The sequence below is a fragment of the Heloderma suspectum genome, chromosome 13 (genome assembly GCF_057233095.1).
Source record: "Heloderma suspectum isolate Gila_16-S chromosome 13, 16-S_ref, whole genome shotgun sequence".
NCBI classification, from domain to species: Eukaryota; Metazoa; Chordata; class Lepidosauria; order Squamata; family Helodermatidae; genus Heloderma; species Heloderma suspectum.
In genome coordinates, this window is record NC_139470.1 from 25,101,523 (window position 1) to 25,119,109 (window position 17,587).

The 17,587-nt window shown below is 44.5% G+C and overlaps 1 protein-coding gene across 1 annotated transcript in view; it reads right to left on the minus strand.

The window, feature by feature from the left end:
• Nucleotides 1–17,587, minus strand: part of PXN (paxillin) — an 89,605-nt gene that overhangs the window by 24,323 nt on the left and 47,695 nt on the right. Inside the window, exons 4-7 of the mRNA XM_084820504.1 lie at nucleotides 13,733–13,872; nucleotides 12,716–12,917; nucleotides 10,592–10,727; nucleotides 320–1,318 (exon numbers count right to left, since the gene is read on the minus strand). Coding sequence (XP_084676630.1) covers nucleotides 320–1,318; nucleotides 10,592–10,727; nucleotides 12,716–12,917; nucleotides 13,733–13,872 — 1,477 coding nt within the window. The remainder of the gene's footprint in view (nucleotides 1–319; nucleotides 1,319–10,591; nucleotides 10,728–12,715; nucleotides 12,918–13,732; nucleotides 13,873–17,587) is intronic.

Genomic DNA, 17,587 nt, shown 5'->3' on the forward strand with positions numbered 1-17,587 from the left:
ATCACACGGTGCTAGCCACTTTCAAGTCACACCCCTGTTTCATTTCCATCTATGAAGAGGAATGCAAGCACTTGTTACGCTTTCACAACCCAAAGGGAGCCAAGCATAGGCCAATGTGCAAAGGGTTGCCGCAACACTTAGAGCAGTTGTTTCTCAAATCACAGTCTCATGCAGCTGCCATCAAGACTACTTCAGAGAAACATGCAGAACAAGCTTAATTCGAAGACCAAAAGCACACAGCTCATGCACAGGTGAACCAAATGCACCATCAGAAGAATCCCAAGAGCTCAGTCCCCTCTACTTTCATTGTGATGCCTGCCTGGCCTGATGTAGAAATCCTCTCCACAGGAACCCTGCAAGTAGGGATCAGGTCTAACTCTTCTTCCCAGGCATTTCCTGTAGCCAGTGGAACAGCTGCCAGGCTGGAGACTGGCTCTTTCCACTGGCCTGTTGGAGCATTCTGAAGACTGTTTTTCCTGGAAGTCCTCTCTCGACCGTGCCTTTTCTCAGCGACGTCAGGACAGCTGCTGGCTCTGGTTGGATCTCGGACTTTAGCAGCCTGCTTAGCATCATGCTGCAGGATATGGCCCTGCTGGCCTTTGGTGCCTGGAAATCTCTCCCACTGATCCACACTCAAAAGGTCAGGTTTGTACACGGTTGGTGCAACACGGTCTCCCTTGGGAGGTGATTTTGGTTCAAACGGAGATGCTTCTGAATTGCTCACCTCTTTTGAAGCAACCTTACTGACCTCATTCTCCTTGTGAGCAGCAGCTATTGGCTCCAATGCAGCCCTCTGTTCCGGCTCCTTTGGTGATGAGACTCTCGCCCTGCTGCGTATACAGGAGCTTGAGACAGAAACTGCAGCAACCCTGGCTTCAGATCTCTGCTCCTTCCTCCAAGGTGCATTTGATTCTGCAAGACTCTGATTCTGGGTTCCTAGGTCAGAGCAAATGGACAATGACTCCATTTTGGAAAAGGAGAGAAGCGCCCCACTGGAAGGGGCACCTGAGCTTGTGCGAGTGGCTGAGGCCTCTACATATGGTGGTTCAGTCCAGGGTCCTGAAGGATGATGCAAGGTGGTGGAAGAATGCTCTGGAAGCACAGCAATGACAGGACTGCTGCTCTCCTCTTCAATGTGAAGTACCTCCAATGGCAGAGGTGTCAGGGGGTCTGGCACATCCCCATAATGGCCTGGAATTTGCTGCTTGGGGGTAGTCAGGAGAGCCATAGTAGGAAGCACACTGGCTGGATCTGGGCCAACTGGTCCAGGAAGTAGCTCCAGGGAGGGTTCAGAGGTCAGTGATACAGTGGAACTGGTCTGCAAAAAGAGAAAGAAATGTGGGAGAGGGAAAGAGGAGGATGGGGTGGGAGAAAGGGTATGAACAGGACTGAAAGAAGAGAAGGGGGAGTGATAGAAAAATAAAATCGCTCTAAATGAAAGCTTTTCAGGTTAGTTAGAAGGGAAGCGCCATGAGGCAAGATGGAATCCGGGAAAGGTGCAACACAATTTCTGACAGTAGGCCAGTCAGGAAGCATCTTTTCTTCTCTCTCTCTCTCTCTCTCTCTCTCTCTCAATTTGTAGAACTAGATCACCCAGTCAGTTATATCAAGAAATCTGCACAGAATCCAATAGTCAGTTGACATAACTATGACAAAGAAGACACAAGCTTGTTCAAACAGCCCCTATTCACACCTCATACCCTGCTCTGCTGGTTCAGCTAGGAATGAAAGTGAAGACCTGTTGAATGTGCAATAGTTCCCTGGGACTGCAGACTCCAGACTCATCGATCAGCCAGAGACCCAAGGGCCACTGGGAGGATGCACTCCATGCCCCCAGGAAAAACATCATGGGCAAGGGGGAAGCCAACCTAGCCCCATACATCAGCCAGGGAAGGAACAGCTGCAGGGAGATTGTTTCGCCCTTCCCTGCTAGAACAAATACCTATAAGAACTTTGAAACTAAGATCTGGTGCCTTTTTGCCTCCTCCCTTCCAATTCCTTTTCCTTTTGCATTGTGTCTTTAAGACTGTAAACCTGAGGGCAGGGACTGTCTCATAATAATCTTTGTAAGCCACTCTAAAAGCCTTTTTTGGCTAAAGCGGGGTAAAAATACTGTAAATCCGATAGATAGATAGATAGATAGATAGATAGATAGATAGACAGACAGACAGACAGACAGAAAATAGATAGATAGATAGATAGATAGATAGATAGATAGATAGATAGGAGACTGAGTGGCAGCTTCCCATTTGTCCCCATGTAACTGAATCAGAGAAAAAGCAATTTGGGCTAGATACTGCACTTTTTAAATTGAACAACAGTTGAAAAATCCACATGCACACGCAAGGAACTCAACAGAGTGAAGTATGAATGTCCTTCACTCAAGCAGGGAAGGACCTGACAAAACATCTTGACTGCAGTGTGGCAGACTTTTCCATAAGTAGGACTGCACATTTCCCATGAACTGCACAAGCACAAAGACAGGTTTGGAGATGTACAGTTCAACTTCTTGAGAATGATAGATTTCACCACCACCAACACACGTTTCTAGCCCTTAGGATTGCCAAGTACCGAGGCAATGTCTGGTGAACTCTCAGAAGCCAGAGGGATTGCTTAATAAGATTTCCTGTGGCTTCAATGCCTTGAATAGCTCCTTCTCATTCTCATAGCTAACAGAAGCAGAATCAATTATGCAACAATAAGGGAGATTACTAGATTTACTGAATTTGTATAAATTATGTGCAGAGAAGAATGCAGCTTTTCTTGATAAATAATTTGGGTCACTTTACACTAGATTCTGTTTGTTTGTTTTAAAGCAGTGTGTATGAATGGCAGGCTGAGGGAGACGAGTGGGGGAAACAGGGCCATTCCATCAGCACTGCTGAAAGATCTCCCCGATGAAGGCTCCTTCTCCTTCAATTGTCACCACAACCAGTCATTCCAGCAGGCTGTAAAAGAAAGAGATGAGAGCCTATTCCACCAGCCCTGCTAAAAGGCTGCTTCATTTTTTCCTCTTCCCTATGCATCCCCTTTTCCTTGTGTGTCATGATTTTTTAGTATGTAAACTGGCGGGTAGGGATTGTGTATTGTGTATTTTAACTGATTGTTTTTAAGCCTCTCCTGGAGTGTTTTTGGCTGAAGAGTAGGATAAAAACACTTTTAAATAAACAGCTGCATCCATAACCAACCATTCTTGTAAGATTAAACCACAGATTCTAGTATGCCAGTAGAAGAGAACTGGAGGAGATCAAGTTATACCGATGCCAGGAGCGCAGCTTCAACAGCCAAGGAACAGGGCTGGTTGCCCCTTGTCCCAACAAGATCAGCACTTTACAGCTTATGATCTCTTCCCTGTCATGGGGAGGATTTGTTTGAGAAGGACTAAACCAGCAAATAAATGTGTCATACTGCCCACGCACTGCTATCTGAACTTTGCCCTCCTCACATCTCCTTTTCCTTGCCACTTAAACACTACTACTTAGTCTTGGCTTCTCTCAACCAGAGTCTGTGTCAAATGAATATCAAATTGTAGAAGTGCTAGCATGCTACTTGGCAGCCAAGTGAATAGAGAGAACCAAGTTCAATGTTGGAAACAAAATCAACAGCTAAAGTACTGATGCGGACCAAGAGGTGAATCTTAGTGCATCCTTTGCACTGAACCTGATCCTGAAGTGGTGGCATTAAAACCGGGATGAAAAAGTAGTGGACTTAGAATCTTGCTACAGGGGAAGCACTTGTTCAGCCCTTTAAAATATCCAAAGGGTTAGATGAAAGTAAGCCATGCAGAGCAGGTCCTTGGGAGCTGTACAAGATACACATTTCATACCTACCATTAATTCTTTCCACACTACAGAGGCACACACTGTTTCAACTGTTTTATAATCCACTATAAACGCTCTTCATTCTTACCAAGTGACAAATGTCTCTTTTTCCATAATCTTCTAAAGGGTGTCAGTTTAACCATTACCATTGTTTCCCGGATCCGCCTTATCTATTATATGATTAGAACCCAAGGAAGATTAAATCCTGCCTCTTACCAGCTTAAGCGTAGCCAAATGTGAGATAAATGACAGGTAATTAAGATAAAAGATCTTCAATAGTGACCTAACACTGACTATACGAACCTGCCTCAAACTTAAGATCTGCAAAATCTAACCGATGAGCAAAGGCCAAGGCTATGAATCGGAGACTCTACATATTTGTCTGATGTTAAATCAAGAGAGCATTTCTATGAGATATGGTAGTTTTGGTATTATACATCACTGAAATTAATTGAAAATATGGTTCTGCTAACTCACAATGTTGGTATTACAAATAAACAACTCAGACTTTAATCATATATAGTGAATCTGAAGAGCTACGAAGACTCTTTTGGAGAGATGCTGTTAGCACAATCAAATACATTATTAGCTATCAATTGACTTAAAACCTGGAGGTGCCTCTATGATAGTATTTAACCCAGTCAATAAAGATTCATAATAGAAGTCTGATTAATAACATTTTAACTATGGTACATAAACTGCTTCATCATGGAAAAAAGCAGAAGTTACCAATGCAAGAGGAAGTTTTTAACATCTGCCCAAAGGTTCCCAGATGAGACAGGACATGGTCTGTAACCTATCCCAATATCCCTCTTCCTAACCCTCTGAGGCTGCAATCTGGTGCACACTTACTTGGGAGTAAATCCTTTTGAAATCAGTGGGGCTAACTTTTGAACAGACATTGATGAGATATTGTTGATCATCTTCTTCCTATTTCTCCTTGCTCCTGCCCATCCCTCCCAGATTTTCCTCATTTTTTGCCCATATGTGACCACAAGAATTGCTTCATTCCTGCACATCACTTTTTATTTTCTAACAGTTTGGTTTAGGTGCACTTTCATTAGCCTGTACAGTATATGCAGACACTGACATTTTAATTATCTGTTGCACAGTCTCGTTGATATCTGCTTTGTATTTGTTATTGGTCTTTTAACTTTTTTTCTAAATTATGACTTTATTGTTAGCCATCTTGAGCTTAAAGGGAGGATATAAATGATCTTAAATCAACAAACACCCAGGCTTGGCCAGAGGATTTTCCAGCCTCTCCTGTCATACTCTCCTCCCTCATCCACATTGCCACCCTCACAATGCCCCATGTCCTCCTAGGTCATACTACAACCTCTAATTATAAAGGCCACACTTTTGAGAAGAACTCAGTTTCCTTTGGGTCCTTAGAAAGCAATGTTCTCTAACAGGAAACCTCCAAGATAACTATGTGTTGGAGTAACTCCTATACTCCCAGCATGAGGTCATGGAATGGGTGGCAAACAAAGAGAGGGGGCCTAGAATCTTGAAAAAGAGGAAGGACAGCAAGGATAAGATAATATTGCTCCTCCTCACTTTCGCAGTCTTCATGTGTCTGTGTGTGTCTCCCACCCATCCAACCAGCCAGGTCTGTGGGTATGTGTTCCCTTTCCTTCTTTATCTGTGGTTTCTGTCCCACATTTATGTCTTTTTTTTCTTTCTTTCTCTGTGTGTCTCTGTGTGTCTTTCCTTCTCTCTTTCTGCCTGCCTTTCCACTTTCTTTCCTTTTCTTCTCCTTCCTTCCTTTATCCTACCCTTTTCTTTCCTTCCTCTCTCTCATTCTTTTTACTTCTTTCCTTCCTTTTTTCTTTCTTTCCTTCCCTTTTTTCACTCTTTTTTGTTCCATCCTTTTCTTTCTTCCATCCTTTTTCCTCCCTCCCTCCCTCCCTCCCTCCCTCCCTCCCTCCCTCCCTCCTTCCTTCCTTCCTTCCTCCCTCTTTCCTTCCCCCTGCCTGCCTGCCTTCCATCCTATTCTTTCCTTCCTTTTTCCTTCCTTCATCTTTTTCTTTTCCTTCCTTCCTTCCTTCCTTCCTTCCCTTTCCTCTTTTTCCTTCCTTCCTTCCCTCCTTCCTTTCTTTCTCTCCTCCTTCCTTCCCTTCCCTTCCTTTCCATTTCTGTCTCCCCTTTTCTCCCTTCCTTTTTCTTTCTCTTCCCCTCCTTTTTCTCTGTCTCTCTTTCTCCATGTCTATGTTTCTCCAAGTCTGTGTTCCTTCCATTCAAAAACATTCCTTCTACAGAAGGCTAATTAAGAACCTGCAGAAGAAAAGAAGGACTTCAGCCCAGACAAAGATTAATTCCTTCAATAACAACTGGGTGTCAGACAGAATGGGGCAAGGTGCTCTCTCTTTCCACGGGAGCCTTGTTAGGCCCAGCTGAAGAAATGCCCCACCCACTCTTTAACCTGACAGCGCAGGCTTTGCTGGTTGCCCGAATTGGAACCAAGGAGGAATTTTTCCTTGTGGAACCCAAAATGGCACGGAGGGGCAGGGTGGACAGGAAGGGACACACAAATTTTAGCCTTCTCTATGCTGCCTTCCTCTTGGGCTGCTGCACCACGGCTTGTAATTCAGAAGGAGTTAAAATGTGGATGCTTTAAGGATTTACCCTTCAGAAAAAGCCAGGAACCTTGAAGAACAGATCCCAGCATCCTGGTTCAATACGGCTGAGTTAGTTTAAATATAGATATTGTTGCCTTGTTAAATATATGTATTGTTGCAATGAATGATACTGAGCTGCAGTTTAGGCTGCATTCCTAAACATATTTATCTGGGAGCAAATTCCACTGAACAGAGTGGGTTTTACTAAGCAGGTCCCACTGAAATCAGTGGAACTTAGTTATATCTGTCATTAAGAAAAAAGTGCTGGGTTGGCTGCATTTCATGAGACTAAGAATGTTTCCAGATGGATGGCTCCTAGTGCTACCTAGTGTAAAGTGATGCATGTTGGGGCAAAAAAAATCCCAACTTCAAGTATAGCCTGATGGGATCTGAGCTAGCAGTGACCAAGCAGGAAAGAGATCTTGGGGTTGTGGTGGACAGCTCAGTGAAGGTATCAACCCACTGTGCGACTGCTGCAAAAAGGCAAACTCCATGTTAGGCATAATTAGAAAAGGAATTGAGAATAAAACCACCAATATCATACTGCCCCTATACAAATCTATGGTGCGACTACACTTGGAATACTGTGTACAGTTCTGGTCACCTCACCTAAAAAAAGATACCGTAGAGCTGGAAAAAGTGCAGAAAAGGGTAATTAAAATGATCGAGGGGCTGGAGCATTTCCTCGATGACAGAAGGTTACAACAGCTGGGATTGTTTACCTTGGAAAAATGGAGGGTAAGGGGAGACATGATAGAGGTCTACAAAATGCTGCATGGTGCGGAGAATGTGGAATAGGGCGACCTTTTTCTCCCTCTCTCAAAATACTAGAACCCAGGGTCATCCTATGAAGCTGATTGGTGGGAGATTCAGGACAGAGAAAAGGAAGGACTTCTTCACACAGCGCATATTTAAACTATGGAATTCGTTACCACAGGATGTAGTAATAGCCAACAACTTGGATGGCTTAGAAGGGGGTTGGACATGTTCCTGGAGGAAAAGGCTATCAATGGCTACTAGTCTTGATGGCTATGTGCTACCTCCAGTACCAGAGGCAGTGAGCCTCTGTACACCAGTTGCTGGGGAACATGGGTGGGAGGGTGCTGTTGCGCTCATGCCCTGCTTGTGGGTTACCCATGGGCAGCTGGCTGGCCACTGTATGAACAGAATGCTGGACTAGATGGGCCCTTGGCCAGATCCAGCAGGGCTCTTCTTATGTTCTTATGTGCCAGTCAAAAGGCCTTGTTCAGCGGGAGTAAGGCGAATTCAACACAGTGGGATTTACTTCTAGCTAAACATGCATAGGGTTGGGCTGTTAGTCACAACTAAGGACTAACAAATTCAAAGAGACAAATACTCTCAGCTTACAATAAGAAGAGAAAGCGGAAGAGGACGAAGAAACCCAAGTGTATTTGATTAACCTGAAATGAATTACATGCATAGTGGAAACTAAAATTTGACACACATTTCATATTCAATATTACTCTTTATTGTTATCCAGTTGATGATCAGTATATTTAAATATACTTCGTTATCATTATATTTAAACACTGTATACTAATGGTTTAATATTGCAATAAAGCTTATTTACTCAGTCAGTATTAAATGATATTAAATCATTAGTATTTATTCATATTTAGTATGTAACATTTAAATCAATACAATTATACTTAAATAATACTGATTCATTATTTAATTGTATAAGAAAATGGGGGAAATATCATATTAAAATATTATAATACAACTCATTAAAAATAAAAATGAGTCTACTACTGAAATTAAATGAGGAAAGAAATCCATCTGGCTGCACACAAGCCTTAATAATTTTTATTTGCTATTTATGATTAACCTGAAACAAATTAAATTCTCATTGGAAATCTGAGAGGACAGCAACATCTCACATGCATTTGAAACTGAAATGCAATGCGAACTGTTGGATCTCCCCCAACCCACCGACCTGTCGCAAAGCTTCAAGTGGTTACATTACAGAAGTGTATGCTTTTGTACATCTTGCAGCGTATTTCTGTTCAATTCTACTCTGACTGAAGTCCCACTGAGGCGTGTGAGCTTTACTCACAGGTAAGCATGTAAAGTGAAAAGAAAGGGGGTATGCCTGAATTAACAAAGGAAATTGCAAGACTAATTGCTTTAACTTTGCAGCTGAATAATATAGGGTTTTATTTAAAATGTTTTCTTGTAAAATATTCTATCTATTCTTGCTGTGAAGCTTCAATTCTTAGCCCTTTCTATCCCACCCCCATTTCCCTGCTCCCTTCCAACTGTTCCCTCCCTTTTGCCAATATCTAAATTGTAAGCTGTTCTGATAGTAAAATTGTAATCAATTGTAAATTGTAACCACTTCTACCATTGATAGCCCTTGGTGGTGGTGTTTTGTTATTTTATTACTTAACTGATATGCTGAAGCTCAAATGTGGCAATTAAAAAGAAATCAACACATGAAGGTGTTGATTTCTTGTCATGTTTCAGCTAGTGTAGAGGGGGGCATTATTTTTTATGCTTTAATGTCAAGTCTGTGCAGACAGACACGTTCTTGGCCTTTCTGCCTTCCTGGGATAGTGCTTTTTCTTTTACAACACCAAATAAAACTCATGAGAAAGAGGTTCTTCCTTATAATACTAGTTTTGCAGCCTGCTCATATTCATTTCTTTTATTATTATTACAAAGGTCCTTCTCTATCTGACTCATGGATGGATTCCTGTTTCTTTCCTTCCTTTCCATTTCTGTCTCCTTCCTTCTTTCTCTTTCTTTCCCTTCCTTTTTTTTTTTTTCCTTCCTGGACCCCTCTCCTAACAAATGCATCTCTGCTGACACAGCTCAAGCTGCTTCCTCCATGTCTAGCTTGGCAAGCAGCCATTCCAGTCCAGAAGCCACAAGTATCTTTCATGACATATACGGTAATTTGAATTACTGATTACAATGGAGATTTAACACTCCTTAACTTTATAATGGATTTTCATCAAATCTGGAAAGGGCAACACCCCTACAATTTCCCTGAAGTTCTTTCAGAATCTCAACTAGGAAAAACAAAAACAAAAATGTGGGGCGTGGGTGTGGGGGCAGAACTAGGGCGTTTGTTCTGAGTGTGCAGAAAAGGCCACAAAGGCCATTTAAACGACTATATCCCAGCCATTTCGAAATAGATCTTTTTCTGAAATCTGGCCAGGTTATAGCACTTGCCATGTAGAGAACTCTATGCCAAATTTCATAAAGCAAGGGCAAGTCATCTTGATTTTATATAGTAAAGAATATTTACGCTTCGTAATGGTATACTGAGCTCCCACACACCTGCACGACCATGGTTTGATATTCATATATTTATGTGTCATGTGCCCATAGTATATGAATATAAAAGGCTGTTATCTACCCCTCACCCTTGTGAATAGGATCATTAATGCCATTATCAATGATACATTTCCAACAATATTTCTTCTGGTTTGGGACACCTTCCCATTTACAAATTTCTTACAGGAATCTTTTCCCCCCATCCTGTGGGGGCACACTCCTGCATATTTACTAAGGTAAAAATGAGATGTGTATGCTAGTATCCATATGTAATTGGAGAGTGTGTTCCTTTTCTTGAGAAGACAGCCCAATTGTTAAATCAGTAGAAACAACTAGGATCAAGTTGCTAGGTACAACATATGTGGCTCAAGAAGCCTGCCCCATGAGGTCAATAGGGAAACAATGCGTCAACCGCCAAAACACCCAGGATTGTAACAGAGGTGCACCACGTAGATACAGCTCCAACACACAAATTCCAAAGGAAAAAGAAGGGATGGGGCTTCATACTAAAAGCCAGTGTGGTGTAGTGGTTAGAGTGTTGGACTGGGACTCGGGAGATCTGGCTTCTAGTCACCACCCCTCAGCCAGGAAGCTCACAAGGTGACTTTGGGCCAGTCCCTGACTCTCAGCCTAGCCTACCTCACAGGGTTGTTGTGAAGATAAAATGGCAAGGAGGAGGACCATGTAAGCCACCTCGGGATCCTTGCAAGGGGAAAAAGGATGGGATAGAAATGTAACAGCATATATATATTTTCAGGGCAGGGGGAAATTTTGGCAAAAAACAAAACAGAAAAGGGACATACTGACAAGCAAGTGAAAACGGTTAAAATGTTAACAACTGGGCACCTTGAAGTCCGAAAGGGAAGCCATCAGCTCATCCAGTTCTCTTGTTGCTGATGAGGCAGATATGCGAGTCTGTTGCTGGCTGGAGGTGACCCGCTGGGGGCTGCTCATCTCGCCCTGATTCACGGTGATAGCTGGACTAATGAAAAGACAAGAGACGCTTTGAGGATAAATCCACTCACATTTGTCATGACCTGAACACCACTTTGGGACAGTTCAGTCTATTAATGTATCTGTCGCCTTCATCTAGTCCAGTTTTACAGGATGAATTTCTGTTGCTGTGGCCTGAGGAAGCAGACAGGATTCTTGGACAAGTGGGGCCTCCCACCTGCATGCTTGACCCATGTATTGCTCCTCTTTGCCGCCATCATCAAGCAGGGACTCGAAAGCCACAACAACTATCGGCCAGTTGCTAATATTCCCTTCGTGCTCAAGTGGGTCATTGCTGTGCCACACCAGGATCTCTTGAATAAGACTGATTATCTACATCCATTTCAAATTAGGGTTTAGGTCTGGTTTGGGCAGAGACTGTGCTGGGAGAGGGGAGTGTAACATTGTTGATTCCCATGGATCTCTCAGTGGCTTTCAATATCATCGATCACAGTATTCCTTCAAAATAGGCTGCCAGGTTTGGGGATTTCAGGCACTGCTTTCCAGTGGTTCACTTCTGCCTGGACGGCTGAATCTAGAAGGTGGTGCTGAGAGATGACTGCTTGGCTCCTTCACATTTAAGTTATGGAGTTCTGCAAGCCTCTATCTTGTCTTCCACACTTTTGAACATTCATGTGAGACCACTGAGTGAGATCGTCTAGGTTTTTTGGAGCCAAGTTGAATTCAACCTGTTCTAGAAGGGGTTGCAGTCCCCTTGAACTATCAGATTGCAGCTTGGGGTGCTCACTGATCCCGTCTTTCTCACTTGGAGGCACAAATGGCCTCCATAGCATTGAATGCCTCCCACCAGCTGAGGCTATGTCAGCTGTGACTCCTTCTGGACACAGAGATAGCCTGTCTAGACTACTGTAATGACTTGTACATGGGGCTACCCTTAAGACTGTTCAGAAAATGACATTAGTCCAAAACACAGTTGATGGGCTGCTAGGACTGGGCACTGGGATCATATCTTGCCAAAGCTTGCTGCATTGGCTCCCAGTCTGATTCCAGACACTGGTGCTTAGTTTCAACAGCTGGGAGCAGGCAACCTGAGGAATTGCCAGCACCCACATCTGCCTGCCTGTACGATAAGCTCTTCTTTCAAGACCCTCCTCCAGATGGCCCCACCGTAAAGTGAGGTGGATGACAATGACAAAGGTGGCCTTCTCAGTGGTGGTGCCCTGGATATGAATTGATCTCTCCTGGGAGATTTGCTTGTGTTAACTCTTGGGCACCAGGAGAAAATGTCCCTGTCCCTCTCCGTTACACATACACACACACACATACCAGCTTCTCTAATATATTCCTCATTTTTTTTCCCTCTGCCCTCAAGCTGGTACCATCTGGACATTCACTTAATTACTAGGCCTTCTTGTTTTCAGCGTTGTAACATGTATAACATATTTTCTTTCTTCTGATTCAACTACTGCTCTCCTTCACTGTCATTACTGCAACAGTCCTTGGTCTTCCAGCTTCTCTCAAACCTATTTTATCTGTTTTCAGTTCTTCAGCTTACTGAACACATTCTACTCACCTTCACAATCATAATACTCCTCTTTTCTTGACACTGGCTCCGTCTTTCCTCTCACTATCTATTTAAACTTTTGTTGTTGACTTCTAAATGCCTTCATTCTCTCTCTCTCTCCTTCTCAGTTTCCAAGTGTCTTTCTGTGCCCCTGTAAACTCCCACTATGACTTGCCAAAGAAGAAATAGAAGCCCCTGTAAACCCAAAGTTACACCCTCCATTCTTCAAGCTGCATCTTTTCTCCCTTGCTGCTCCTTTTTGTTAGAGCTCTGCACCTCCTGACAAAATGTGTAGACCTCTGCTGCCACTCCATGGCCCCAAGTCTTCCATTTCTTCCTTGGCAGGTCTTTTTTACTTTTGAGGAAGCAAAAACCAGCCAAGATGACAACCTCTGATTCAGGACACCAGTAATTCCCCCACTTTAGTAAGAACTGGCCATGTTGCTACTCACACTGGACTGGGCACAGAGCTCTCCAGTTCATCCAACAGGCTCTCCACACTGGGACACATGTCCTCGATGCTTGGCCCTCCATTCCGCTTGGGCTTCTCTTTTGCTGGGGCTGTCGATTGTGTGTTCAAAGAGGTAGTGTTCTCCGAGATGCCATAGTGAGAACCAGCCCCACTAGGCAATGAGGGGCTCCTTGCGGCTTCATCTTACAAGCAAAGGAACAAGGGCAGGCAGTTAAGCATTTTTCACAACAGTAGAGGGTGCAAAAATCTAAAAATAAGATTTTAGATGGCATTTCCTCTCTCCTTCATATTCAAAGCAGGGCACACTTCAGTCTCCTATTCTTCTATTACTCAAAAAGATAATGTAAGGACCATATGGGAGCCACCATCTCTGCCTCTTCTCTCCATTCCACTGGCCTCACAGCATTCTGCGCCACATCCAGGGTCTGCAGGAATCCCAGGCCCTATTCTCACATAACAACAGCCCATCACCTAAATAAACCATGGGCTGCCGGGGAAGTGGCACTTCTGCTTTTATTCTACAACCAACAATTAGTTCATTCATAGGTTTTTGAGTGATGTCCAAACCTGTAGCGCTGGGATGTTTAGGGGTAAACAACCCAACAGCTGACCCAACAAACCATGGGCCAACGGCCCCTAAACAGCCCATTAGTTCAGATTCGGATGTCACGCTGAACAACCTATGAAGGAGCTGATCACAGGTTGTGTAGTAAGAGCAGATGTGGTGGACATGAAGGAGGCAGTGTCCTCTCTCTCTTGCACTCGTGCACAACAACCCATGGTTGCTTAACCAAAGGGCTGTTGTTACCTGCAAATCAGGTCCCAGTCTCAGCCATCACAATTCCACTGGGGGACGAAAAAGTGTAGCAGGTGCATGGGGCTTGCGAGAACTCCAGGATCAGAGGTAGGATCTATCTCTCCTCCTTGCCTCCCTCCCCCCACCCCAATCAATTTATTTGATTAATACAGACCTATACTGTGGGAGCCACCTTCTTACCTGCTGGATAGCCACTAGGGGGGTTGTGCTGAACAGCATTTAGTTCCAGTAGCAGTCGGTCCAGTTCTGACAGGTTATTGCCTAATGAAGTGCTCATTAGGGTTGGAGATGGTTCTGCAGACTTCTGCTTGTTGGGGAAACTGGAGGTCAGAGCATAAAAGCAGGTTGATTTGATCATTCATGTCATTACTGATGCTCTTGCTAAAAGGTTATTTGCATTAACTTTTTTTTTTTGCTTCTGTGTAAAAGTTATATCCAGCAAAAGCCATAAACCCCAACAGCTCGTTTGCATCATATTTGCTGTTTCTTGAGTTGGCCACAACGAAGGCTGATGCACGTGGCTTCCCTCTGTTGCTGTAGCTCCTTCTTCCGCACATACCCCCAAAGGGTATGACCTGACTCTAAGGGGCTTGGCATGTGAGCCGTGTAAAGTGGGAGGGGAACAGAAAGGAGAGAAGGGAGAATGGGATGTGAGTTTTAAAAAATGAATGTTGGTGCTGTGGAGGAGGAAGGAGAGGAGAAGAAAACAGTCGGAGAAGAAGCAGAAGGAACTTCTGAGGAGAAAGAAGGAGGAGGAGGCGGCAGCAGAGTGACTTAGAGGCACTAAGAAGGAAGCTCAGGAAAAGTAGCAGTTTAGTGGAGGAGAAGGGACAGATCACCTGTGAACCATTTAGGAGTGTGTGCCTCAGGAGCAGAAAGCAGCATCAGGAGCCCGAGAAATGGTGAAAGCCACTGCCAATGTCCCATTAACAGCAGCACTATATTTGTTATGAACTGCGACTTAGAGTTAGGGTTGTTTACATTGATGTACATGGTTGAAATTGTTATTAGTTAATATCACTAATGACTTAGAATCCTAACATTATGTAAATATTGTTGTTGTTTGTCTCTTGAATGACTGCAATCTGCCCCTTCTCATCCCAAGCACAGAAACCTGAGGTATCAGTCTATTCACACACTAAGAAGAGGCCTGCTGGATCAGACCAAGGGTCCATCTAGTCCAGCATTCTGTTCACACAGTGGCCAACCAGCTGTCGATGGGAACCCACAAGCAGGGCATGAGCGCAACAGCACCCTCCCACCCATGTTCCCCAGCAACTGGTGTACACCACACCCCACCGTGGCTCATTTAAGCCATGGTGAGTTGCGGTGTGTGCCAGCCCCTCTTTTGAATATTCAAGCTGTGATGGGTGGTTGCCATGGCTTATTGTGTCGTACGAACCTGGCAAGGATGGCTTATGCGAGGGTCAAACAACCCTCGCATAACCATGCGCTGTTTCAGGGTCTGAAAGGCCATCTTCCATTCATCTCCCTCCTTGATCCAGACTGAATTGTAACCTCCATCAGGTCCAGCTTGGTAATGATAGATGCAGAGCATAGGCACAGAGCATAGGCACTCCAAAAGTTCAGGGATCAAGGGCAGGAGACATCTGTTGCAAATGGTGATTTGATTGAGGGCCCTGTAATCACGGCAAAGACATAGCTCCCCATTTTTCTTCTTCACAAAGGTGCAGGGGATGTAGAGGGCTTCACTGGCTGGGGATATAGAAGGGAGTATAAATCCGAGTCTCGAGTTTGTGTCTAAGAAGGAGAGTGGCCAGCTCTGCTTCCTACATGGAATACGGCATAGGGGCAGTGTGGAGGCAGTTCAAAAACATCTTGAAAAGAAATGTATTTGGAAGGGAGGGTGACTTCTGAAGACCCCTGACTCCTATTTGATGCTGAAGGATGGGAGGTCTAGGCTTGAAGCACTGCAACTGCCTGTCTTGGCCAGCACTGTTGTTGGCAGTAGGGGGATGAGAAGAGTACGACCAGATGCTCCCGGGAAATCCAAGCAGCCATGACAAGCGAAAATGAGACACTGCCATGAGATAGAATTGGAGCTTCTCGATATGTCCTTGAATGTCCATGGTGAGAGGGGCAGCAATTTGAGTCGCTGACCCTGAGAGCAGAGGCTGCCTGTCGATTGCCTTGACTAGTCCAGGGGCTGTCATGTGGGGATGTGGTGCTGTCTGACAAAGTCCTGATCCATGAAGCTGTTGGTAGCCCCTGGATCTACTAGGGCAGATTCCCAACTCGGTGTATAAGAGAGCAGGAAGGAGCAGCTGTCACTGAGGCTTAATCTTTAAGGGGATAACTTGGGTGCCTCCATGTCTCCCAGACCTATGGCACCTATTTGGACTGGGAGGGCAAGTTTTCCAGAGCTGCACAACATTCAACCTTGGCAGGGCAGGTGTTCGCCCCTTTTCCCTCAGGGCAGGTGTTCGCCCCCTTTCCCCATTTTGGGGTACTCCACTTTTGTACTTAATGACCTCCCTTCTCTCAGTACAAGAACAAGCTGCTTTTTCTCCAGCATTCCCTCTCCCCTGCAGTCACTTTGGGCCAGAAGCAATGGATGTTCCTGGTCACGGTCTCTATTCTCTGTGGGTTCCTGAAACATTCTGACTGAGGCCACTAAGCCCAGGTTCAGGAGGGGGTCATTAAGTACAAAAGTGGAGTACCCCATTTTGCTGCCAGTCCAGTCAGGAGGCTAAGCACGAATCCCACACACATCTGGCCACCAGGGAACTCCTCCATTCTCAAGTGCGTATCACGGACACTCTTTTGCTTAGACCACCCTTGAACCCTGAACTACTGCATGCCTTGAATCCTGTACCTTGAGACCCAGTCTTGAACTATACCACTGAACTTTAAGACTCTGTTTCTGGCTCCTGTTTGGATTATCTGAGTTTGTTTGAACTTGGACTCAGAAAGGACTCTGATCCGTGGACTCGGGTGAGGTGCCTGTGTTCGTGTCCTGCTGTAATAAAGAAGTTTGCTATTTCTTTAACATGTGTTTGGTGGGTGGTGTTGTGCAGAAGCCAGGTCTGACATTAAACCATAGCCTTAATTCTCTTGCCTTTACTGCACAAGTGAATCAATGCCAAAGTACATACAACTGCACTTGTTCAAATTCATCCACGGTTAACCTCGTTGGTCCTTCCCTTCCTTCCTCTCACTGTCATCACATTGTCAAATTTTATACTGTAACTTTATTACAAGGACCTGCCCTTTGGGGGCTTATGTTACTCTGTAAATCACTACACAGCACTATATAAAAGCAGCAACAATTATCAGAGAACCACAATCATTTCATGCCCTTACATGTTTATAAACACGCATCTTAGCTCACTGCAAGCTTCTTGGGGCAGGGACTGTCTTTTTTGTTTATACTTTTTTTGCTGATACTTCTTTTGCTTTTCTCTAAAGTGCCATGCACAGTGATGGAACTATATAAACAATAACCACCATCGTGGAGCCGCATTATGTTCCATAATGTTCCTGCATATTTTCACATATTGCTGCTTCATTTCATGGTGTGTACTCTTGATGACCCCCTTCATGGATCACTGCCTTGTTGTGGCGAAGGGGCTTGCATAACTCAGTGAAGCCATAAGCTATGCCATGCGGGGCCACCCAAGACGGACAGGTCATGGTGGAGAGTTCTGACAAAATGTGGACCACTGGAGAAGGAAATGGCAACCCACTCCAGTATTCTTGCCAAGAAAACCCCACGGAACGTATCACAAGGCTAAAAGATAAGACGCCGGAAGATGAGCCCCTCAGGTCGGAAGGTGGGGAAGAGAAGAGGGAATTTCCAAGTAGCGCTACAAAGAGTGAAGCGGCTGGGCCAAAGCCAAAAGGACACTCAGCTGTGGATGTGTCTGGTGGTGAAAAGAAAGTCTTTTTGGTTCTATAGCTCTTAAACTAACTTGCAATAGGAAGACAGCTGCCAAAATCTCCACTTTACAGTTGGAGATACAAAGGCACAACCAACATACTGTGACCAAAGGTAGACCCAAAACGAATGGTCAG